At 38.0% G+C, this 24,948-nt stretch overlaps 1 protein-coding gene across 1 annotated transcript in view, besides 1 other annotated feature; it reads left to right on the plus strand.

Moving 5' to 3' along the window:
* Positions 1–24,948, plus strand: part of DIP-lambda (Dpr-interacting protein lambda) — a 379,081-nt gene that overhangs the window by 313,891 nt on the left and 40,242 nt on the right. The window contains exon 10 of the mRNA NM_001347775.1: positions 1,442–1,705. Within this exon, the coding sequence (NP_001334747.1) occupies positions 1,442–1,705 (264 nt within the window). The remainder of the gene's footprint in view (positions 1–1,441; positions 1,706–24,948) is intronic.
* Positions 9,111–10,298: a mobile genetic element.

Genomic DNA, 24,948 nt, shown 5'->3' on the forward strand with positions numbered 1-24,948 from the left:
AGCTACAGACGGATTGCGGAGTCGACAAAACATTGAATGGATCAGTATTCACCCATTGCAAGGGTAAAAGGTAAACAACGTGCAGAACGAAGCGGTAGAGGGGCTTGGCACAACAGAGTTGAAATTGGACATACCTCGGAAAGAGACGATTAAGAGAAACAGGACACCCCAGGAGATGGGAATCCTCAGGTCGTGATGGAGGGTCTGGAAGCGAAAATACAAATCAGCAAGATACAGTGGGGAACCATGATCCATACAACAACAACTTACTCGATGCTCGGTATACTACTGATAGTAGTATTCGTCGTGGCTTGGTTCCCAAAGAATACAACAATTTGCACACCAGAGACTACACCACAGGCCACCTTCACACCCACCGTCGCTTCACCTGCTACGGTAGCAGCAACTATTTCCCCGCTATGGTCGGTAGTTCAGTCTGAGGGGGGAGGAGTTACCGCCTCAGCATTCACCTTCGACGGTCCCCCACCAAAGCCGCCTTGGCAACCAGAGGTCTAAGGGAGCACCAAGAAATACTTTATTGTACTTTGTTTCGGCTCTCCTAAAACGTTGAAACATAGTATCAACTAAACATCCGAAATGCTGTATTGGCGACCACTTGAAACGCTGTCTTGGATCGATTACCATTGGAAATGCTGAATCGATCCAAACAACGGGCCACTTGACCACACAGAACTGCATCCGCTCCACTTCTACTTTTTGGTCATTCAGCATATTAGAATAGGCATAACTGTACCAAACCAAAACTATAAAAATGATGAGAAAGAAATAAAACATTCATTCAGAATTTCAAACTCAACTCCAACGTACGTTTCTCTTGGGATCAATACCACCAAAACTTCACTACTCAAACTCCAGACCTACGTTGGGAGATAACTCGCGCATTACTGTTGCGTTATCTGTTCACCTAAACTACTTTTGTAAGCTTATATTTATACCCGTCACTCGCAGAGTAAAAGGGTATACTGCTTGGCTTAAAAGTAAGTAAAAGGCAGGAGAAAGCGTTTCCGACCATATAAAGTATATATTTTCTTGATCAGGGTCAATAGTCGAGTCAACATGGACAAGTACGTCCGTCCATCTGTCCGTATGAACGTCTAGAACGTCTAAGGAACTAAAAACCCACGCCCACTCTAACCTTCTAACCGCCCAAACCGCATCTGTATGTATATGTATATTAATATAACCTATAATATAGGTGACTCGTTGGCAGTCTTTCCAATAAACAGGTATTTTATCATATATTACAGATACGCTGTTTTAAACGGTGTATAAGACCCGAGCAGAAATAAAAGATCAAACAAAGAAATAAACGTATTAAAAAATGTTACGAAGCTAAGCTAAAACCAAAGCGTTCTATGACGATCTATGACCTTTGCTGTTTCATCGTATCGATTAATAATCATTCCATAATGTTTTGCAGAGCTACGGCTGCCCCCCAAGTTGACTACGACACCAACACCACACATGCAAACAACAGGAAAATCCCGACGGAAGCACCCAGCAAGTCACAAGAAGGGCCTGAACGAGGTGTTACGATTTCAGGAAACGCATTTCGCAAATCAAATTCAACAGGAGAACGAAGATCATAACGAAGGGTTTGATTTGTTAAAGTTCACTAACAGTGAAAATTCTAATATCGTTTTAGAAAGTGGACACATCAACAGCATGATAAACAAAGAGGACGGTACGATCCAATTTACGCTATTATAAAAGAAAGTAATAATGCAAATGTAGGAAATTCATGCAATTGGTCAATATTGGATAAATAAGATAGAAATTTCAATGATATTGAATATTTTTTAATCGTGACCGACGTTCACTTTTTTTGTAAACCTTTTTTATAACCGTCACTCGTAGAGTAAGAGGGTTTATTAACAAAGACAAGGAAGCGTTTCCGAACATATATATATTTATATATATGCCACGTCCACTCTTCGTTTTGTTGCTTGTCTTGCCAATTTTTATAGGTATAACAAATATACTAATGCCAAGCCTCTTCTAACGCCTTCAAACCGCCCAAAACTGTCATACCCACATCTTTGAACAGTTTGTAAATTATTTCTCATTTTATTCTTCCGACACCTATCCTCGACTTTCCGCTTTTATCATCATCGAGTTTGTCTTCGTTACATGAAATGTGTTATGAAATATGAAATAGCAAGCACAATGTATAAAATAGAATCTTCATTTATGCTGAACGGCAATAAAACATATTTTTGCGTATTATAATAAAATTACAATTAAATTTTTTTATGTATAACTTCACCATACCCCAAAGTAAGTTTTAGGCTACTTTTTCGAACCTAAATAAAAAAGAATGCTTTAGTCGGGCGGCAGTCGAGTCGACTATCAGCTAGTGGAATTGCGATCGCGAAATTACAGCATTTCTGTGGGATATCGATATTGGGGAATAAAATGAGAAAAAATTGTTTCAAATTGCTCAAAAGTGTGGGCGTGACCGTTTTGCGCATTTTGAATTTTGTTTTTGGTACCGATAGAAAATGGCAAGACAAACAATAGAACAAAGGAAAATAGAAATCAATTTTAAAATTGAGATAGTAGTTTTGGGCAGTTTGTGGGCGTGGCAACATTTGGAAACAAACTTGGTCTGCGTCTGTGTTTTTGGTCTGTTTTTCTAGCTTTAATAGTTCCTAATATGGAGGTGTTTATACAGACAGACGGAAATAGACAGTTCGAGTCGGAATTTTCCTGATCAAGAATTTATATACTTTATATGGTCAGAAAGGCTTTCTTCTGCTTGTTACATACTTTTCAAGGAATTATATATAACCTTTTACTCTACGTGTAACGTGTATAATAATTATCCCTTCTATTTTCTGCGATCTGTGGTATGGTGTTTAAAAAAATTGTTGTTGGTGAGCCCTAGGATGGGTGCCATCCATTAAAATCTCCCGTAATTAGAGAGTGTGTTTGTTGTATATTAAATGTGTTTTGGAGTGTCTGGTTAGTAATGTTTTTGGTCGGGGAAATGTATGTGGAAAATATTTTTCATTTAAGTTTAGATTCTATATTTATGGCTATTGCTTCTATATCGCTTATGATGTTGAGGACAGTGTATTGGATTGATTTGTGCACTAGTAGTGCTACGCCCCCAAATCTGTTGGTGGCGATATTTGTTAATAGTTTGTAGTTTATTGGGGTTGGAATGGTATTAATGTATTGTATATGGGTTTCTCGGAGGCAAATTATGTGAGGGGAATATTTTTTGATAAGAATAAGGAGTTGGCTGTAGTTGTTTACATATCCTTTTAAATTGGATTATAGTTGCAGACATTTGTGAGAAAATTAGATTTTATAAATTAACTTAAAGGTAGTGTTAACGGTTTATGTTTTGTATAGTTTAAGGATCTATATGGATCCGCTATCGCTGTTGTTAGTGTGTTTGTTTTTGGTTAGAGCTTTGGCCTTTAATTTCGATGCTTTAAGGTTTGTGGATAGGTTATTGGACTTATCATTCGGAAAGATTTTTATTTTAGGTCTTCTGTGAGTTGTGATGAGTATGGCCTAGATGATTTGCTGGTAGATGTGGTGGGGGTGGGGTATCCCAGTATCCATGTCTTCTAGTTTGTCGTAGCTTTCTAAGCGGATGGATGACTCGGACTGTTTCGTAACCGATTCGTACTACCTCAGGGAGCTTATGCGACTCAAAGGCTATAATTATTAATCCAGTTTCAACTAAGGTGATGTTGTTGGTGTCAGAGTTAGAATTGGGGTTTTGCCGTTTAATTTTTTTAAGTTCAGTTACTTTTGTGGTTATAGTTCTTGTAGAATTGTGTCTTCGTCGATGTGTCTAAGGTCGTTGCAATAAATAACACCCTTAGAGAACTTTCATGTTTTATGTTCAGTTGCTGTTACTTCCACATCTGCAATTTTTGTTAGTTTTAAGAGTTTTCTAGCTTGTAATTCGTTTTCGGTTTATATTAACAGGTTGCCGTCTCTTGTTCGTTTGCATCTCTCAACTTCTCCTCCACAGGCAAAAACCACCGATTTTTTATGACAAATGGTGATGTTCTTTCGAAAGAGTTGTTTTTTTTCTTTTAATAATAATAATTTTAGGCTCTCCTAATTGGGATTGGTATTATTTTGGGGTAATTTTGTAAATGTTTGGTGGGTCTGTCATGATTGTTGGTTAAGGGCTTGAGCCCGGGTTGGAGGTCTTGTTGTTTTTGTTTTTGTGTTTTTTATTTTCTCTTTTTGTGGTTGATATTTGTTTATCAAGATTTTCCTGATAAGGGTTTTGGGCTTACGCGAAGCGAGGCTTTAAACTGAGTGGCATGACTTATCTCTTCGGAGGTTGAAAAGGTACTGTGAGTTTCGCATTATATAGTTGGGCCAATTGTTTGGATTTTATAATATTTGTCAGGTTGATCTTCATGTTTATTCTTTTCTTTTATTAATGTGTTACAATAGTTATATGTCTTCAGTATACATCCGCCTTCATCGTTCACGCAGCGAGCACACGTCCGCACTCCCTGGCATCTCGCAAGCAACTCCCCCTGTTACAACGTTACAATAGCGTCGCTTAGTAACAGTGTGGTCTGGCAGATCTTCCACCATATACCGATCGTTGTTGAGGACCTTTGTTACTATATAAGGTCCTTTATAAGCAGCATCCAATTTCTTATCCGTGCCGTAATGTCCTATGTCATCGTGGTTTGCTTTTGTTATAAGCCAGCGGATTGCTTGGGGTACAACTAATTTGTTGCCGTTGGCCGTTTTGCGTAGAAGTCTGCTCGCTTCAACAACGTAGTCTGCTTTTACTTGGCTCCATTGTGAACTCTTCTCCTCTTCTCCTCCTTAGTCCTAAATACTTCAAATATCTGCGCCAGTATTGGGTCTTGCCTTTGCATTGCATACACCCAATCTTCGTCGGTAGGCACAATCGCTAATATATTGTCTGCTACTGTGTGCGAAGTTTCTCCGTGTGGCAGCACTGGTTGTCTTCTCATGCCATCCACGTCCCCAAGCATGTCCGCTCCTGGTCGATGTTTGCAAGTGAAATTAAACTCTTGTAGTTTGAGCCACCATCTTGCTATTGGTGGTTGTAGCTCTGTTGATTCCTTCAGCGTCGCCACCGCGTTGCAATCTGTCACCACCAGAAATGGAGATCCTAGTAAATATATCCGGAATCTAACCAGTGTCTCCGTAATTGCCAATATTTCTAGAGCATAGCTTGAGTATCTGCTTTCTGCGTCGCTGCATAGCCGGCTGTAATAAAATACAGGCTTCGTTCCGTCTTCTTCTCTTTGAAACATAATTCTCCTGCTATTCCCAGCTTACTAGCATCAGTGTGTATTTCATGATATTTTGTGGGGTCGTATAAAGTCAACACCGTCTTCGATGTTAAAGCATCCTTTAGTCGTTGAAATGCCTGTTCCTGATCTTCTCCCTATATAAAGTCCACATCCTTTTTCAATAATTTGCTCAATGGATACGCAATCATACTGTACTCCTTGACAAATTTTCTGAAGAATCCTGTAACTTCCAGGAATCTGCGTACTTCTGTTTCGTTACATGGCCTTTGATATTCATTGATGCAGTCAGTCTTCTCATTGCCTGGCTGAATCCCGTTGCCCGTGATCACATGACCCAAAAAGGTCACCTTCGTTTTCATAAAAGCGCATTTGGATGTGCGCAGCGTTAAGCCCGCCAACTTAACAGCATCCAGGAATTCCTTTAATATAATGAGTCCTTCTTCGACCGTCTTGGATGCAATTATGACTTCGTCCACATAATTGATAATATTCCGTTGGTGTTTCAGCTCTCGTATGATCTCAGTAATGACTTCTTGGAAGACCATCGGTGCGTTCACCAGACCAAAGGGCATGACATTAAATTCGTACAGACCATCTGGTGCCATAAATGCCGTCAAATTTTTGCTTTTCTTGTCCATCGGAACCTGGTAATAACCGGATGTCATATCCAGCGTCGTGAAGTATACATTTCCGGATAGCTTTGCCAATTGCTCCTCTACAATCGGCATCGGATATCGCTTCTTTATAGTGACTGCGTTTAGAGCCCGATAGTCCACGCATAGCCTCCGTTCTCCATTTGTCTTTGGCACCAATATTGCTGATGCTGCATGCGTTTACTTGCTCCTTTCAATTATCCCGTACTTCAGTAAGTCACCTATTATCGTAGTCATCATCTCCCTTTGGGCAAACGGCACTTGATATCGCCGCCCCAAGATGGCTTTCGTAGTGGATACCTCTATATCCATCTTCGTCGTTTTGCACCTGCCAATATTTGACAAATCTTCGGCAAAACACTCTTTATAGCTCTTTAATAGATCGCTCACCTGTTCCTGGTGGTCGGGGTCAATGTCCGTGTTAACATTAAACCCGACCTGCTCCGCTGCTGTCAACGTTGATCCTGAATCTTCGGCAACCAGCATTTCCTGATCGTGGCAGATGATATCTCTGCCCACGAGGACATCATATGGTAGGGCTTCGTTTGGTACCACCTGAATTTGCGTGAAGAGTCTCAGTTTGCCATATGCAAACTCTGAAAGAATGCACTCCTTCGATTCGACCACAGATCCTCCAAAGCCTTTCAGACGTTTGACTCTCGGCTGCCGTATTGCTCCATCTGGCACTGCTGCTTCTTTCATTAGGGTGTTATCACTGCCCGTGTCGATGAATGCTTCAAACTGTTGGCCTCCAATGAGAACTGTTTTCATTATTGGCGGATACTCCTTGTGATGCGACTCATTCACTTGAGCCACCGTTGACGATGTTTTCACCTTGCAATCCTTTTCATTATGCCCAATCTTAGAGCATTTGGAACATCTTTCCTTTCGCTGTGGCACTGTGCATTTTGCTGCAAAGTGCCCGAAATTATTGCAATTATAACATTTAACTGCTTTCATCTTGCCATCAGCATCGTTGTATTGCTTTTCATTGATCGTTGACGCGTTGTATTGTTGTTGATGTATCTCTTGTGAAAATCTCAAATTTTCCAACGACTTTAGCAGCTCTGAACGAGTGCGTATATTCATCGCTAATAATGATTTCGTGAGTTCTTTTGAATTAAGCCCGTTGATGATATACGAATTTATTGATGGTTCATCGACACTCGCACGCCGTCCAATAGCTACCATCGCATAAAAGTATTCAATTAATGACTCGCTATTGCGTCGCTTGCGACGCATCAATTCTCTGTGCACATCGGCCGTACTCACTAAACATGGAAAATCAAGAGCGAATGCCGATTTGAATTGATCCCATGATCGATATACCTGCTGTGCATCCAGCCATGTTTTTGCTACTCCACGCATCTTATGCTGCACTGCAAACAGCACAGCGTCACTTGTCCACATGTATACGCTTTGTAGTTGCTCTACCTTTGCGATGAATTGCTCCGATGTGATAGATCCCTTGATTGGATCAAAATCCGGCAGAATTCCTATCATTTCTTTGATGCTTGTAAAACCTTGACCTTGAGCTTCTAGCTGTGGCGATGAGAGCACATTTTCCGGTTGCATCCCGTTTGGCGCATGTGTGTGTCTCGATCCATCCAGCGTCTGACGTAAGCGTGTCGTTTCTTGTTCCACAGTTCCTTGTGCTTGACTTTGTTGCTGCAAGCATGCCGTTTGGACCATCGTTGACAAGTTTGCCACCATCTCCTTAAGTTCGTTGATTTGGGCTTGCATACTTGTACTTGCGTTTTGTTCCATTATATCGTAGTCGTCTGTCTCAATTTCATCACTTTCCAGTTTCGTCATCAACTCATTGATCTTTGCCGTTTTGTTTCCTTTGACTTGGAGATCATGAGCCCTCAAGATCTCGTCCAAATCCCCAATCTTTAAATCCCTTAACTTTAAACGCATTTTCGAGAGCCTTTACTTCTGCACGTCTGCACTCGTTGCCGTTCTGATTCGCTCTCCCGCCAAGTTTGTCGCTCAGTCCGTCTACGTTGCTCTCTCTATTTTCCTTCTATACCTGTACCCTTTGTGGCTTCGTATGTATACCCTTTTTTTTTTTTTTACCGTTATCGTTGTTTCTTGCTTTTTCCTTTCGATCAACCGTTTGCGATTCCTCGCCGTTTGTCGATCTTCCTTGGTTTCTCTCTTTGCTCTTGTACAACTGTTTTGCTATTCCGTGCCGTTTTGTTACCGTTGTTTCTTGCTTTTTCCTTTCGATCAACCGTTTGCGATTCTTTGCCTTTTGCTATTCCTCGCCGTTTGTCGATCTTCCTTGGTTTCTCTCTTTGCTCTTGTACAACTGTTTTGCTATTCCGTGCCGTTTTGTTGTACGTCTCTAATCCAATCGTTTACTATTCCTCTTTTCCCTTTTTTTTTATTCGACGTTTGCTATATCGTGCCGTTTTTTCGAATCTCTCTTTGCTCTTGTACAACCGTTTTGCTATTCCGTGCCGTTTAGTTGTACGTCTCTAATCCAATCGTTTACTATTTAACTCGTTTTCTTTAATTCACATTTTCCACTTAGAAATGAATTTGTATCCCACTTCTGAATTGTCAGGTTGATCTTTATGTTTATTCTTTTCTTTTATAAATGTGTTACAATAGTTATATGTCTTCAGTATACATCCGCCTTCATTGTTCACGCAGCGAGCACACGTCCGCACTCCCTGCCATCTCGCAAGCAACTCCCCCTCTCTCATGCTCTTCCTCTTGACATATTACACATTATTTATTCTATCGTTCAACTGCCCTTCTATCCCTTCAATTTTTCTGGTCACACCACCCAATTGTACATTTATTAATTGGTTAACTAATTCCATTGTCAGATTGGTGGCGCTGGATATCTCGCCCGCAGAAAAGGTTGGTGCTGAACATTCGGTTGACATTGTTAAATTTAAATCTTTAAAACTATTTTTTAAATTTTCCAGATTGTTTCTTTAATTAATTGTTAAAATTGATTTTGTAATGTTTAATTTTAATTCCCAGTATATTGTTCTTAGTTTATTAGTTTCTTTTAAAGACTTAATATTATACTTATCACGATACTTTCCGTTGGAGTCTTCCTTTAGTTTAGTTGCCCTGAATTTTTTTGTTTGGGTCTTCCTTCAATTTTTTGTAATTAACTGTGGCGGGGATTGCCCTGAGCCAAAGACATTAGAATAACAAGATGCGTAACGCCATACGATTTTTTGGCACACGATTTTTTCGCCGTGGCTCTGGAGGTGGCTCCAGGCTCTCTCGAATTTTTGTTAGAGATCGAAAGAGCGGAGAGCCCTACAGCGAACAGTTTTTTTCAACGCATAAAGTGATAACAGACAACTGCATGTGTGCACACGTATGCTCATGCATTGTAAATTTGACAAAATATGCCCTTCACCTTAGAAGTTCTTTGACTTTAAATCTATATTATTTTTGATCAATTGGCACCAAGTGAAAAATTCTTGTTTTGCATTGCCTTAACGTTATTATTATTTGAAAATAGATTAGAAATAGCCAAATCATACATATTATCACAAAAATAAATTTCAAAAATGACTTTATATAAGAATATTTGTCATTTTGTAATGTTTAATTTTAATTTATCACAAAAATAAATTTCAAAAGTGACTTTATATAAGAATATTTGTCATTAGAGTATTCATCTTGCAGCGTGTGAAAAATTAATAAGGCAATGATTGTTGAGTGCTTGTGTCCGCACTTCGTGCCTCAAGATATGAACAAAGCAAAGACACTAGAATAATTCTAGTGTCTTTGATATGACTTTTGCAATAAACAGTTATCATATTATTATGAAATTTATGAAATTACAGTAGTTATAATAATTTCTATTGTACTTCCTTTAATTATTTAGTATATTTATTAAGTCATTTAACATTAAAATTGTTTCAAAAAAATATTTCGCTTTTAAAAAATTGTCAGATGAAAGACAAATTAGAATTAAACATAAATATAAATGTGTAAACGGTAGCTAATTCGAGCGGCGATTTTAACAAACAAATTTAAAAAGCTTAATAATAATATTGGCGCGAATTTTTAAAAATTATTTTATTTTATCATATTGCTACGAAATTGGCAAAAACTACCCTAATAAGTACAATTTTTCGTTTCCTCGATCAGAATTGATTTCGGCCCGAAAATCGTGTTCTAGCACAACACGTACACATATACGCGTTCTCGTCTCTTGTTTTTACTCAGACAAATTCTATTTTTATATTTCTTACGCTCTCAGCGGGAGCGAGCGGAAAGAGAGCAATTTGGCCGTCACTAAAAAAGTGGCTGCATAGTGCCAAACCAATGTATGGCCGTTACGCATCTTGTTATTCTAGTGTCTTTGCCTGAGCTCTTCCTTCCTTCTTGGTGTTAAGTTTCTTTTATTTTTGGTTATATTTTTTGGTTCGGTTTTAATTGTGTTTGTTCTTGAGCCTGAATTATGTTATTCCACGTTAGAATTCCAAATGAAATTGTTATTGTTTATTTATGTTTATTTAACAAAGACAAAGGAAATGCCGCCGAGATTGGAATTTGAAATTCGTTTATAAACTGGAATTTGAAATTTGTTTATAAACTGGGGTAGAGTGCTATTTTTAAGAGTTGGATAACTTGCATCCGACAAAACTTCGGTGATAGTTATCCTAACTGGAAGAAATCATAAATAAAGTGCACTTAAAAAATTATATAATGCAGAATAAAGATTAAGGAAATGGAAAAAAGAAACGAGAACAGCGTAAAATGTACCTTTTCGGAGAGCCACAAATGCTGTTGAGCTCGGCTATCGCCCACCCTTCCTACTATCACCTGCCGATAGAGAATGGCTCTTGGGATCCCTTTGAACACCCTTCGACCGCGGTAACATCGGTTGAGTTAATTTATTTTTTTATAATTTTTAATTATTTGTTTTCTCTTGGATTCAAGTGCATTCGCTCTTGGATACAAGTGCTCTTAGATTCTTATAATTTGTTTATTGAAATTAATACTTTTGTTTTTCGGGATTGCGAGTCCGAGAGCTTTGAACGTGGGAACGTGACGATGGTGCGAGGGCTTAAGCAAGGAATGCTTAAATTGGGCAACGGATGTTTAAAAATCCTCATCATTAGGGCGCTTTTCTTGGTGCACACATATTCCTTAATGAGGGTTTTAGTGACTTCAAGTGTCATTTCTTTATAGATTATATTAATCTTTAGTTTTTGAAAGAAATCGCTTAAACTCGTTGTGTCACTGTCGTCTTTTTCTATCTCTATTTGTCCACAGAAGAAATTGATTGGCCCTACGTTATGGATATATAATTTAAATTATCTTCATTAGCACTATGTATAGTTGCGTCTGCGCTGTTTGCGACTTCGCCAACCATGACTCCTTCTATCTTTTTGCGGGAAAGAGCATCCGCGACATAGTTTTCTTTGCCTGGAAGATATTTTATTTTATAATCTGTGGGAACCTGTACCAAACAGCGACGCTACTGGAACAAGCAGCGACGTCACAGACGCCGGAGCAGGAGAGACGCGGTGGTGAGTGGTCAGCGAGAGAGGGAGATTCAGTCAATTGTGAACCACGGGATTGATAAGTCGTAATAACAGAAGCTCAGCGTGTATCAATTGTGTACATATTTTCGGGGTCTTCACATTGACGACGAGGTAAATTATAACTATTGCAAACGTCGTGTGCTATAAAAATAACAGGCAAATAACTGAAAATAGCAAACAGTGCAAACAGCAAGCGCATAAGACTCCTGTAAAAATACTCTTGTTGGTGCTTAATATCCAATTAAATACGCATACATATATGGAAAACAGAAATTATATATATATGTGTTCAAAAAGTGTACAGTAGGAGGAACAATAAGTTAAAATCTAAAGTCCAACATAAAATAAGTATGTACAAGCAAAAGAAAATGAAAAGAAACAAAGAATCCAAATGATAGAAGCTGAGTCAAAAAAGAGAGTGAGATCTCTTGACAAGCTGCAATTACGAAAGGCTGAGTCAAGAGAGAGGGATCTCTTGATAAGCTACAAAGACAAAAGGGTGCGTAAAGAGAGTTCATTTTACAAGCTGTATTAATTAGAAAGGGCCGAGCTAAAGAAAATACTCTTTTGCAAGTTATTAGAAGAGTGTTACTGCTGCAAGCTGGAAGGCTGCGTAAAGTTATCTTTACAAGCCGTACTAATGAAAGGCCGTTCAAGAGAGAACTTCTTTTTGCAAGCTGTTGAAAATAAAAGGCTGTGCGCGTGAAGAGAGTTCTCTGGGCAAGCTTATTCACTTGACATATTTAGAAAATATAAATGGCTGAGTAACTTAATAGATTTGAGTTTTCATGGATGTCGTGGCTATGGCCTACGAATTACATATATTTATTGTAGATTATATTTGAGCTTGCAAGTTTATGGAATAATAATCAATGTCTGCGTGGCGACGACCGACGCGTTCGATTATCCAATTTGCTCTGCCCTGTGAAAACCTCAGGGCTGGCATTGGCCTCTCTTTGCTACTGGTTGAATGTGTTAACTCCTCCCCTTCTAAGACGAAGGCTGTCCACAGACTTCTTGAGAAGGTGGTGACGATAACATTGCCGGCTACCTTTTATAATGGTTAAAGCGTTGACCGTAGTCAGGGTGTTGCGTACGTAAATTTAAGCAGGAGATCAAGTTGTAAATAGATTTGTGTGGCAATCGTCAATCAGCAGGATCTGGCTTCTGCTATTGGTTATGACCATCAAAAGTAACAGCGTGTCGCTGCCTTATTGATTATTTTGAAATTACAAACATTACAGACTAGTATAATTTGATATAATGTAAATATATTAATGAACTATGCACAACGCTAATTGATTAAGTTTGTTGTTTTTTTTTTTTTTTTTGTTATTGAAAAATATTGGTAAAGGCTATTAATGACAATAGGTTTTCCCAATTTCTGAATTCGAATTCTTTTCTATCTTCTAGGGAAATTTGAACAACAGATACCTAGCGTAGATTATCTTTATGGACTACCCTTCCATTTATAAGGACATTAGTTCCAATATCTTCATCAATCTTTTCCTCCTTGTACCGTGGGGTGATTTTATTTCCTTAGCGTTTATTTTGTTTTATCAAGACCGTTTGCCCAACCTGAAAAGTTCTGTCAGACCTTGATTCGTTCATCCTTTTTAACTGTATCTCCTGAGCTTTGTCAATTCTATTTGTTATTTCTTCTGCAAATTCGGGAGGCATTGCATGAATAATGTCGATAGGGCTTTTGTTAGTGACTGAAAGAACTGTTTTATTATGTTCAATGGCTGCCTGGAGTATGAGGTTGACCGTATCATCTAGGCCTCTTTCTAGTTTTAAACATCGTGCTATCTCTACCAATGTGCTGTGAAACCTTTCCACCTGTCCATTAGAAATACTATGGAGTGGCGGTGCATTCTCCACTGTTACATTGAATCGGTTTAATAAAAGTGACCTGATAGATTGAGAGTTCATAGATGGTTCGTTGTCACAATATATTGTTTTTACACATAGATAGAAATTCATTAGCTGCATTATTGCAGGTTCTAAATCAGCTATTGTTCGAGAGTCTATCGGTTGCACTATCGCGAATTTGGAGAACTTGTCGATGCTGGTCAGGAAATACTTTTTGTCTGTGGAGAAAATATCTAGATGTATTGTCTCGCCAATTAGTGAGTGTTTTCCCAAGGACTTGTTTTCGAGGATGACGGTCATATTTGGCTTTTCTACAGACTAAGCAGTCGGTTACAATACTGGCTACTAACTGTGACATTTTGGGAAAAAAATAATTTTGTAAAACATGTTTTACATTCTCCTGTGCTGCCCTATGTGTTTTGTTATGCTCGATGGTTACTATTTCCCTTTGTTCGTCTTTGTTATAAATGTCGTTGACAATTTTTTTAGTATGTCGGAATGTTGTTCCAGGAAACTCTTCCACAGGTCTGTTTTGTATGAATGCCAATACGGGCAGTGCGCAGTATATTGCATTCGTTACATCCTGTTTAACCACTTCACGGATTCTGCCAACCAAAGTTTCCCTGTTTGTGAATTGTATCAAATGTCTCGATTTATTTCTAAATATAACAAACGTACGAGTACAATCTGTTGTGCCTTCTTCTAAGACTATCTGATTTCCGAAACAATTGACTGCCTTGTCGACTATTTCAATGGTATGTGAAAGTGAAATTTCGCTATGAATTGTCGCTATATCTGACCGAGCGTCGCTTTCAACAGAATGAATGGCTTGTCTGGATAGTGCATCAGCAACGAAGTTTTCCTTCCCTGGCTTATATATAATGTTAGCGTTAAGCTCGTCTATAAACGCCTTCCACCTTTTAGTGTCGAGGTTAACTTGAATCTTTTTAGAGCGACTGGCTGAAACTTTGCCGTTTTCGCCTTTAAGAATGTCGCTCAATGGTCTGGCTATAGATGCAAAGTCCTTTATAAAACTGCGATAATAACTCGCTAGTCTCAAAAAGGATCTCACGTTGAACAAATTTGTGGGTTCTTCATAGTTTTTAATAGCCTCTACCTTATTAGGATTGGTTGCAATACCCCCGCTGGATACTATGAATCCTAAATATTCAACGCTTTCTTTAAAAAATTGAGATTTTTCCCTAGACACTCTATTGTTAGCTTCGAACAATCTATCCAGTATCTATATGTATATATATATCTATCCACCGAATATGATCCACATGATCGTCTAGTCGTTCTGAAAAAATAATTACGTCCACGTAAACGTAGCATGACTTTCCTATTTCATCCCTAAGTACATCGTCTATGGCACGTTGAAATATACTAGGTGCATTTTTTAGGCCGAATCGAAGTCTGCAAAATTCGTACTTGCCGTTTGCAATTGAAAAGGCTGTTTTCTCTCTATCCTTTTCGGCGAGTAGGATTTAATGGCATCATGATTTAAGGTCTAACGTGCTGAAAAACCTGGCTTTCCCCAAATTTGACAGTATGGATGTTATATTTGGTATCGGATATTTGTCGTCCACGGTCTTTAAGTTAAGCTTTCGAAAATCTATAACCATTCTTTTATTTCTACACACCTGATCATCTGTGCCTTTTTTATCGACTACCCAAACCGGACTATTATATGGTGACCGTGAGGGTCGGATTATGCCATCTTTTAACAATGCTTTCGTCTCCTTATTCACAAAATCCGCCACACCCATGGGGTAAGGGTAAAGTCTCGTGGATAGAGGCTGATCATCTTGGGTACGTATGGTGACAACAATATTTGTATTGTAAGGCAGTGCTTTTTCCGGCTCTGCGAAGACACCCACTCTGTCTGCCAGCATAGTGTGAAATTTATCAGCAATTGGCTTAGGTACGATGATGTCCCTAATATCGGAGAGATTAACGCTGTTACACCTTACGAATTTAATTGGTTCAACTGTATTACCAGTTTTTAAAGTTTTATTTTTTAGGTCCAATATTGCATTTGTCTGTGTCAGTGTGTCAAGACCTATTATGGCGTCGAAGCTTGAGAGGAATGGAACGTCTTTATCGAATATCCTAACTAGGCATTTAAGTTTTATTGTGTTGTAACCGTGAAGCGATTTTACTTTAGTGATTTTACTGTGATTTTACGATATGAGGGTTTTTGCCCTGTTGAAGAACGTTCGTATGCTAATCCCTATCAGTTTGCTTTTTCTCAGCCTTCTGGCCTTCTCCTAAGCTTCTAGAATAGTTCAGTGGAAATTGGTAGCGTTCGTGGTTTGATTTGACTTCCTGTGCTAGAGCGAGAGCTGTTGGCAAGTCTTTAGGTCCTTTGGCAAATAGAATCTCGCTCAAAGACTTTTTTGTTCCCGTTATGAATACACGTAACGCGTCTGACCTGTATTTTTCGTTAAGTGACATCGCTAAGGTGGTATCGCATGTCATTATTGTCTTGTTTTTAAGGAGAGTAATTTTTTTTCAACTTCGTCGTAAAACTCATTCAACTCAGTCAAGCTCCTGCTCTATTAAATATACTGGGTTTTTGTCGGCGTATGTAAAATCGAGACGATTTATCATTGCCTTGAAATTCAGCGGAGTGTTAAACGACGCCAGTACAGTGTTTGCCGAGTTTTTTATTTTTTTTCGCATTATGCCAAGTGCTTGATAGTATGTTGAACTGCCCTCGTAATTCTCGAAAACTTTAAAAGCAACATGGGCCGCCTTTCTCCACGACACATAGGTTTCACTTTTTCCGTCAAAATCTGGCAAAGACTTTACTATGTCTAATAGTTCAGTACATCTTACACCTGGTATAATTTCAGCATCTTTATAAGTTTCCACTTCTGGAGTGTTTTTTCTATACGCGCACTTATTTCTTGCAGCTGTTTATCAAATATTGATTGACTAGCAATCGCACCAGCAACGGCACTCTCCACTATTGCTTTCAACTGATCTGGCGATAACTTCATTTCGCAAGCTTTGTTCTTCTTTGACCACCAATTTTCTTCTCTCCCACTTCCCACACTTTGGTTTTGTAAATGTTCTCGCCACCTATTCAAACTCGACTCTAAGTCGCCTAAAACTTCGTCTTTTTTATGCATCTATTTGTCATTAATAACCTTCAATAACCTTCTTTAATGTAAAGGTCGTTATGAGAGTTAGAGATTTTATAAAGTAACCAATATGCGTTGTACTTACAGAAGTTAAGTTAATCCTTTTTTTCCTTAATTAATATTATTCTGTGTGTTGATGTTGAACGAAAATCCGCAGTTGAAGTCGGTTGAACGGAGTTTTGTTGTCTCGGGAAATGTAGGTGCGTAAATAGTATGTTGGGCGCCAGTTAATAGATTTCAGTTTTCATGGATGTCGTGGCTATGGCCTACGAATTACATATATTTATTGTAGATTATATTTGAGCTTGTAAGTTTATGGAATAATAATCAATGTCTGCGTGGCGTCGACCGACTCGTTCGATGATCCAATTTGCTCTGCCGTTCTTTCTAAAGCTCGCCTTTGATCCCAAGCCAAAAGCTGGACTCTTATCGTGAAAGCTTCAGGGCTTGCATTGGCCTCTCTCTGCTGCTGGTTGAATATGTTAACTTATATGCTTATAAATGATACAAGCCAAAGCTAGATCAACAAAATGTTGGTCTTAAAAGGGAAAAATATAATTATATATATATTTTCTTTTGAATTTTAAAGTGCAAATGAAACATGGCTGAGCACAATTTGAAACCATTCTTATGTGAAGGCCTAGAGAAATCAATTCTGCGAAACGAATGGGGAAAATGGTTACGAGCGTTAGATATATTTCTTGAAGTCGACTGCTACATATTGGAGGAGTGAAATTGCAGACTGTTGCGTTTTCCTTGCCAGATGCTATCGTTGATGGAGCAGAGGGAATTGATGTGTTTCAGATTTTAATTTACAAGCTGAACATCTACTTTTACCCTAAACAAAACTCTACATTTGAGAGGCATTTATTTTGCAAATTGGCTCCGTTAGAAATTAAGATTTTTCAAAATTTGTTTCGCGGTTACGCCAACAAATGTATAAATGCTCTTTTGGAGAATCTAAAACCGAGATAGAGCAGATTTGCCTCAAAGATAAAATAATTGACTCGTGGGCCCCTATAGAGTCAAAGAAAAAACTTCTGGCCAAAGAATATTCACTAGATGAAATAATTGAAACATGCCAATAAACAGTCTGCAGTAATGGTGTCGAAATCCGATGTCGACGCAATTCGAAAAATTTCTACTCGGAAGAAAAAGCCACAAGGCGAATGTTCAAGATGCGGACGTTTTGGTCACGCTAGTTATCTCATCTCATCATGCCCAGAAGGGCAAGCAAACAAGTTAAAAAACAACAAATGTTAAAAAATTGGTAATTTTTCCCGAAGAGGTAGAAACATTCTTAAGAGACGGAACTCTTAGTCTAATTTTGAAAGAAACGTAAGACGAATGTTTGTTGTGTGGAGGGCGAGAAAACAGAGCACAAATTGGAAAAGGATAACACAAGCTGTTTCAAAATAGCAAGTGATGAGGAAGAAGAGCTTATATACGGGCGGGTATCATCATCAGCAGTTCGGATTAGCATCTGCTACAAAAGAAAGGCACTATAATATTCAATGAAAGATCACATTCTGGAAAACAATTTCGAGGCTATGCTTCTGAGCAACTGCTTGAGGTAATTCGTGTTTTTGAGGAACCCATTTCGGCTGGAAGAGATAAAGAAGTGATTGCGACATTTTACGTTATAAAAAATGGTGGACAATCATTATTGGGGCGAGACACAGCTATAAAAATCAATGTCCTTCGCCTGAGTTTGAACGTCAACCGCATTGAAGAGCCTACACCGTTCCCGAAGTGGAAAGGCGTCAAAGTAAAGCTGTGCATAGATCCCGAGATTAGACCGGTGCAACAGCCGGTAAGAAGAATTCCGGTGGCTTTAGAGGAGAAAGTTCAAGCTAAGCTGGGGGAAGCCTTTAAACGTGACATAATCGAACCAGTTATGGGTCCAAGTTCATGGATCTCTCCCATCGTACTGGCATTTAAAGAGAATGGAGACATTCGGCTATGCGTGGATATACGATTGGCAAATAGGGCAATTCAGCGAGAGAACTACCCTTTTTTGAATCCCTTATGACAAAGTTAAAAGACGCAAAGTTCTTCTCTCACCTTGATCTTAAGGATGCCTATCACCAATTGGAATTGGAAGAATCTAGTAGGGAGATTACAACGTTTATAACGTCAAAGGGGCTCTTCCAATATAAAAGATTGATGTTTGGGGTGAATTCGGCTCCTGAGATTTTTCAGCGCCGACTGGAACAACTGCCAGCTGCATTGCCGAATGCCATGAATTACATCGATGACGTGATAATTTTTGGTGCCAATGAACTCGAACATGACGAAACAGCAAAATCAGTTTGCAAAATGTTTAACGGCAATAATGTTTTCTTAAACAAAAAAAAGTGCACTTGGAAAAGTGCTTATTCTTATGCTTATCTCATTTGCCAGCATACCCTCTCTGAGGTTGAAAGGCGCTACTCTCAAACGGAGAAAGAGAGTTTAGCACTTGTCTGGGCAGTAGAGAAATTCTACTATTACCTAGCTGATCTACATTTCAAGCTGGTAACAGATCATAAACCCTTATCGAAGCCTCCGGCTTTTATTGAGAGATGTTTATAACTTTAAAGAAATCTATAAAGCCGGAAAGGAAAATATATCTGATGTATTGTCCCGACTTTGCCAATCATCGTCAAGTCCAGCTACCAATAGAATGGAGTATTGCATCTTGCGAGTAGTGGAAATCGCTATTCAATGACCATCTCCGAGATCGCTGAATCGTCATTGCGAGAACGAGAAACATCAACGAAATTAAATCCATTTCGATTTGAACTGTCGAGCGTAGGACCTCTCCTACTGAGAGGAAATACCATTCTAATTTCAACAACTCTTCGCAAACGAGTACGTGAATTGGCACATGAGGGACACCAAGGAGAATCAACTATGAAACGCCGCTTAAGATCCAAGGTATGGTGGCCCTTGATCGACAGAGATGCGGAAGAATTTGTTAAAACGTGCAGGGACTGCCTCCTGGTATCCCAGTTAATAAGACTCTCCGCGATGGACAGGAATCCATTTCCTACCGAACCGTGGATATGGGTTGCGTCAGATCTGTTGGGACCCCTGCCTAACAATGAATTCATCCTAGTTTTCATACACTATTTTTCTCGCTATATGGAGTTTAAGTTTTTGCGGTCGATCTCATCGAGCAGTTTGATTGGAATCATGAAAGAAATATTTTGTAGATTGGGCTATCCAAAATACTTACGTACCGACAATTGGCGGCAATATATTAGCGATGAAATCTCAGAATATTGCAAGACATGCGGCATAGAACAAGTTAAAACCCCACCATACTGGCCCCAGGCTAAAAAACAGGTGGAAAACATGAATAAATCTTTAGTCAAACGGCTAAAAATTGCCTACTCAAAGTCAAAAAACTATAAGGAGGAGATACAAAAGTTTGTGCTGATGCATAATGTAACTCATGAGATGTGTTACATCATTGTCCACTGTGTCACTAACAACTTTTGAAGTGAGACATTTTGGTAATGCGGTCTCCTTCTTCTGTTGTTGCTGCTTTGGTTTAAGGCGCATAGGTGCGGTCTTAACCTTGTGCATCTTTGGATTGATTTCCTCCGCTGAAGCAGAAAAATCCTTTTGCTGTGGGTCGAGACATTTAGATGCGGTCTCGCCGTTCTTTTCTCCATACTAAAACTTAAAGGTTGTTAAACCTAGAGTTACCGTCTCGTTATCATAATCTATCTTAGCTTTCGTATCCTCTAGATACTTTCGACCTAACAGGAAATCATAATTGTCAGAAAATTTTGTGGACATAGAATTTTTGAACAGACGGACATACTGAAGTGGGGTTCATTATTATGCTTTTCTTTAATTTTATTGCCTCTTTAATGGTATGCACTGTTAGATCTTCTTCTTTTTCTTCTAAATTTTCAAAATTTTCCCTTATGATATTGATTGATGAGCCTGTGGCGATCATTCCCTTGTAAGTGTTGTTATGATAACCTATTCGCACATGGGTGTCCGAGGCAGTTTGATGAAAATTTACATCCATTCTGCTTTGGCCACTTTGACTGTTGCGTTGCCTTTTTACCGGCCCCTGACCATTAGTATTATTTGAGGTTGAAGGTTGAAAATTAAGGGATTTGTTAAGAGTATTGTTTTGTTGGACTTGTGTTAAATCCCTTCTAAACGTGTAATAATTTCCCCTTTGACTACCCGGTATGGGACGAGTGGAATACTGACTTAGATTTGTCGTACGTTATTTTGATTCGTTCCAGGATAATAGTTGCTGTAATTGTGATTTCTGTTATTGTAATACCTTTGATTATTGATTTGACTATGATTTCCTTTACTCCTGCGTCTGTTCCCTTTTGATCTATTAGAACGCTGATTTTCTAGACTGGCGTCATAGAGGCCTAGCTCCATTGAAGCTTGTTTAAATTTATAAATGGTATCAATATCTTTGCGTGCCAATGACATATAAATTCTATCCGGCAATTTTCGATCTATTACAGATTTAACAGTTATTTTTAACATTTCAGTGTAATTTAATTTATCAACAGGGTGGCTTCTCGATGAACTTACAGATGCTTCCGGGGTATGATGTATCCTCCGGTTGTCTTATAAGTGTTTGCTCTTTCCTGGGTTACGACTTCCAATGCTGAATCCACTAGTAACCGTTTTACTGCTCCATATATAACGTGTGGTTGTCTGGCATCTTGTGTTGGGTATAAATTGAGTAGTTGTTCTACTTGGTTAACGAATCCAGACAGTTTGCCAGGTTTGCTATCGTAATAGTTCAGTTCCTTATTGTGATTCAATAATTGATTTAGGTGGGTTTCCGAAAGTTGTGGAACTGTCATGGTGTATTTGTATAAGTTTCTGGATACACGGAGTTTATTTTAAATTTGGTTTTAAATTACGGAATTAAATATTTTAATTAATTTTGTTTCCGAACACACGGGATTTTCTTTTAAATTGTTTTGCAGATATTACTGACCTCACGGTATATTTTTTAATACTACTTTCACGTAGATTCTTTTGCGGATCTCAAAATAGCTTTGGAATCACTCTTTATTTAACAGATCCTACCGACTGTACCAATTAAATAAAAAAAATATATAATTTTATTTTTCTGAATGATTACAATATTTATTCTTGAGAAGTACATAATTAGGCCTCAAACTAAACTCTGATAATTACTCTGAATTGATTGACGTTCAAGCCTCGGTTTCGAGCTTTTCTAATATGGACTTTAGACTTTAGGGTTCTGATGAAATGAAGAGAGGGCTTTTGAGTTGCTGACTTTAATTGTCTTTGCATTTCTCTTGGATTCAAGTGCATGTATATAACTACGTAGTTACTATTTCGAGTCGAATAAATGATCCGTCTATGACGAAGACAAAGATCAACGCTGAAGCCAATTATAAATTGAAACACGAATAATTTCAGTGAGCGTCTTTATTTTAAAACTGTCAGCTTAAGACTAAAAATCAAATGAAAGTGAAAATGAGGAGAAGCCTCTGTGCTTAAAGAATATGTTAGTGTTTTTGGGAGAGCATTGCTCTTGGATTCTTAAGTGGAGGAGAAGCCTCAGAGAGAGCAGGCAGACTTTAAGATTTGTTTACAAGAATGGCTAAGTGCCGCTGTCAAAGAATTTGTTTATTAGAATGCATACTGCGCAGATGGCTTACAGTATGGGGGTGTCAAAATGCAGAGTGGATATTTTTGTTATTTGATCCACATTAGCATGGTGGTCACTTATTGTTTACGTTATGATCTGGATGCGGCTTTTCAATATGTTTACTCTACATTATGTGGTTTTGTATGTGAATATGTCACTTCCCTTCCCTTAAAGAGAAGCCTATACTTGGGCTGGGATTGATGGATATAGTAGGGGTAATGGAACGTCTTCCATTTCTATTTGTTGTGCTGTGTTTTGATTTTGATTTTTTCTTAATTTTAGTTTTGCATACAGCATCATGAATGGGTTAAATGATACGTATCTTAAATATAAGTACAATAAAATAAGTATAATGATGACAGTAGTCATAAATATGTAAAGTGTAATATTGTTTTGTGAAATCATTTCATTAATGTCGTTGTGTTTAACAGTTTTTATTTTTGTTATGTTAAGTGGTGTGTATAATGGTGTCAAATCTATTTCTGGTTTAAAGAGATTTTCACTTAAAATTATGCTATTGATTTCTATTTTACATTGGGTTACTTTTATCATTTTGTTTCCTTTTATTTTTATATTATTAATTGAATTTTGACAATTTTGTTTGAGACTTGTTTGGGTTAAATTCCAGGTTACAATTGTGTTTGGTTCTATGTATTTTATTATTTCATCCGTGTGGATTGACTCAAAATTACAAATTGGTTTTAAATGTTTAATAATGTTGGTGACACACTCATTGTTTATTTCTTTATTTTCGTTATTGTAAACTTTATTTTCTCTTTCAAAATATGATTGTGTGTCTGTGTATTCTAGCTGATAGCCGTTCGAGTCTGGGTAAGGGATTATTTTTACTGTATTTATTAATGAAAAGTTAATAGGTATGTGAGATATGATTAATAATTGGTTATCATTGTAATTAATCCAAGTGGATGTTTTAATGTTTAAAATATTTTGGCTGTTTACATTCTCAAGTTTATCGTAGTTTAGTAGTTTGGGATTAAATAGACCGAGTCTGGAAAGCTGCATTCCCATTTCCACATCTTCTATGTATTCTGTAAACTGCATGAGTTCATATAAAAGACTGTTAATGATGTTGCTGTTGTTTTCATAATTCTTTATCTTTTGCATTCCGTCATTTATTAATTGAATAGCGTCATTGAGTTCATGTAAATTTATCGAGTTATGGGCGTTTGTTTCAAGTTTCCTCTGTATATCCACTCGATCATTTTCGTCAAGTGTGCCAAATAGGTATTTAAAAACTGAACCTACAATGTTAATAAGTCCCCGTTTATTTCTATGTCGCAAGGCTATTCCAGCTAGTTCTCTTCTCATTTTGTTGTATAAAAATTTGACCTGGGGTGCATGGTAGTCGGTACGTAGTCTTTGCTCAAAATAATCAGCTATGGTGTCTATTTCAGTTAAATTGATTCTCAAGCAATGATGTTCAAAGGATGATGGTATCTGGACTGGTTTATCAGAAAAAAGGAGATATCCGTGGTTTGTGTCAATATTATTAATTTCAATTTGTTGTCCATGAACTGTTGTGATCAGCATCAGCAGCAATGTTATCAAGTGACAGGTGCCTGTGAAATTGAGAGCTGATTATTTTTCTTTCGTTTTTTGAATTGTGTTTTGTAGTAGTGAGTAATTCTATTTCTATTAGTAATTTTATAATGATCAGAGTCAGTCTGCTCCACATTTTTTGTTGGCTTAAAAGGATTTTCTAATTTGCCTTTCTGTAGTGGACCTTTTCTGTATCTTGTGTCGACTTCGTACTCCACTCTGTCATTATTTATTTTGTTTATTTTGTTTTCTTTGTTTTGTTGGGTATCTAATATTGGTTGTCCAGCGTAGAGAAATATGTGTGCAGGGGTCTGTCCAGTGGTGTCGTGTTTGGTTTTATGATTGTATATGTTAAGTACTGTTTCCATTTTGCTCAATTTGGTTTCTTCGTCATCGGATGTTTTGATTATGCGAATCTTTTCATTGATTGTTTTATGTAGTCTTTCTATGTCCGCCACACCAGTTTTTGTTGTGTTAAGCTGCAATTCAACTTCCTCACTCTCCAGCCATCTCTTGAGGGCTAAACTGGAAAATGCGCCGTCTCTGTCCGCCTTTAGTAACTTTGGCTTGCCAAGCTGGTTGAATATGCGCATAAGCGCGTTTTTGCATTCTATCCAGTCTTTTGTTTTTATTTCTTCTAATGTGGCAAATTTCGAATAAATGTCTATGCAACTAACGTAATGTTTGCCTTCGGATGAGTAAATGTCTATCATGAATTTTTCGCGGCAATGTTCTGGTTTGGGTGTGGTTTTCATTGGCATGTCTGTATTTCGGTGCTCTGTTTTTGCCAGATTGCAAATACTGCACTCATTTATTATATTCTGAATAAGTAGCTGGCTATTAGGGAAATAGTAAGTTTCTCCGAAAAGTTTAGTAGTTTTCTGTATGCCTGGGTGTAGAAGTTTTTCATGAGCAGTCAAGATCAATTCCTTAAATTCCGCATAAGTGGTTATGTTTTTTAACAAAATCGTGCTACGCAGGATTTTTGTATATTTGGTGTTTATGGCTAATTTATGTGCGGCTTGAATGACTTCGAAATCAGCGTCACTCTCAATATACAACGCACTTTTCTTACCACAAAAATGGTCTATCAAATATTGTTCGGCTTTTTCCCTGGTCATAATGTCGTAAAATATTTGGGTGATGTGTTTTTTGAAATATTTCGTAACTTTAATGTCTGGTGGTCCTTTTGAAAATATAACTTGTCTGTTAAATGTATTTAGA

The sequence above is a fragment of the Drosophila melanogaster genome, chromosome 2R (assembly GCF_000001215.4).
Source record: "Drosophila melanogaster chromosome 2R".
Classification (NCBI taxonomy): domain Eukaryota; kingdom Metazoa; phylum Arthropoda; class Insecta; order Diptera; family Drosophilidae; genus Drosophila; species Drosophila melanogaster.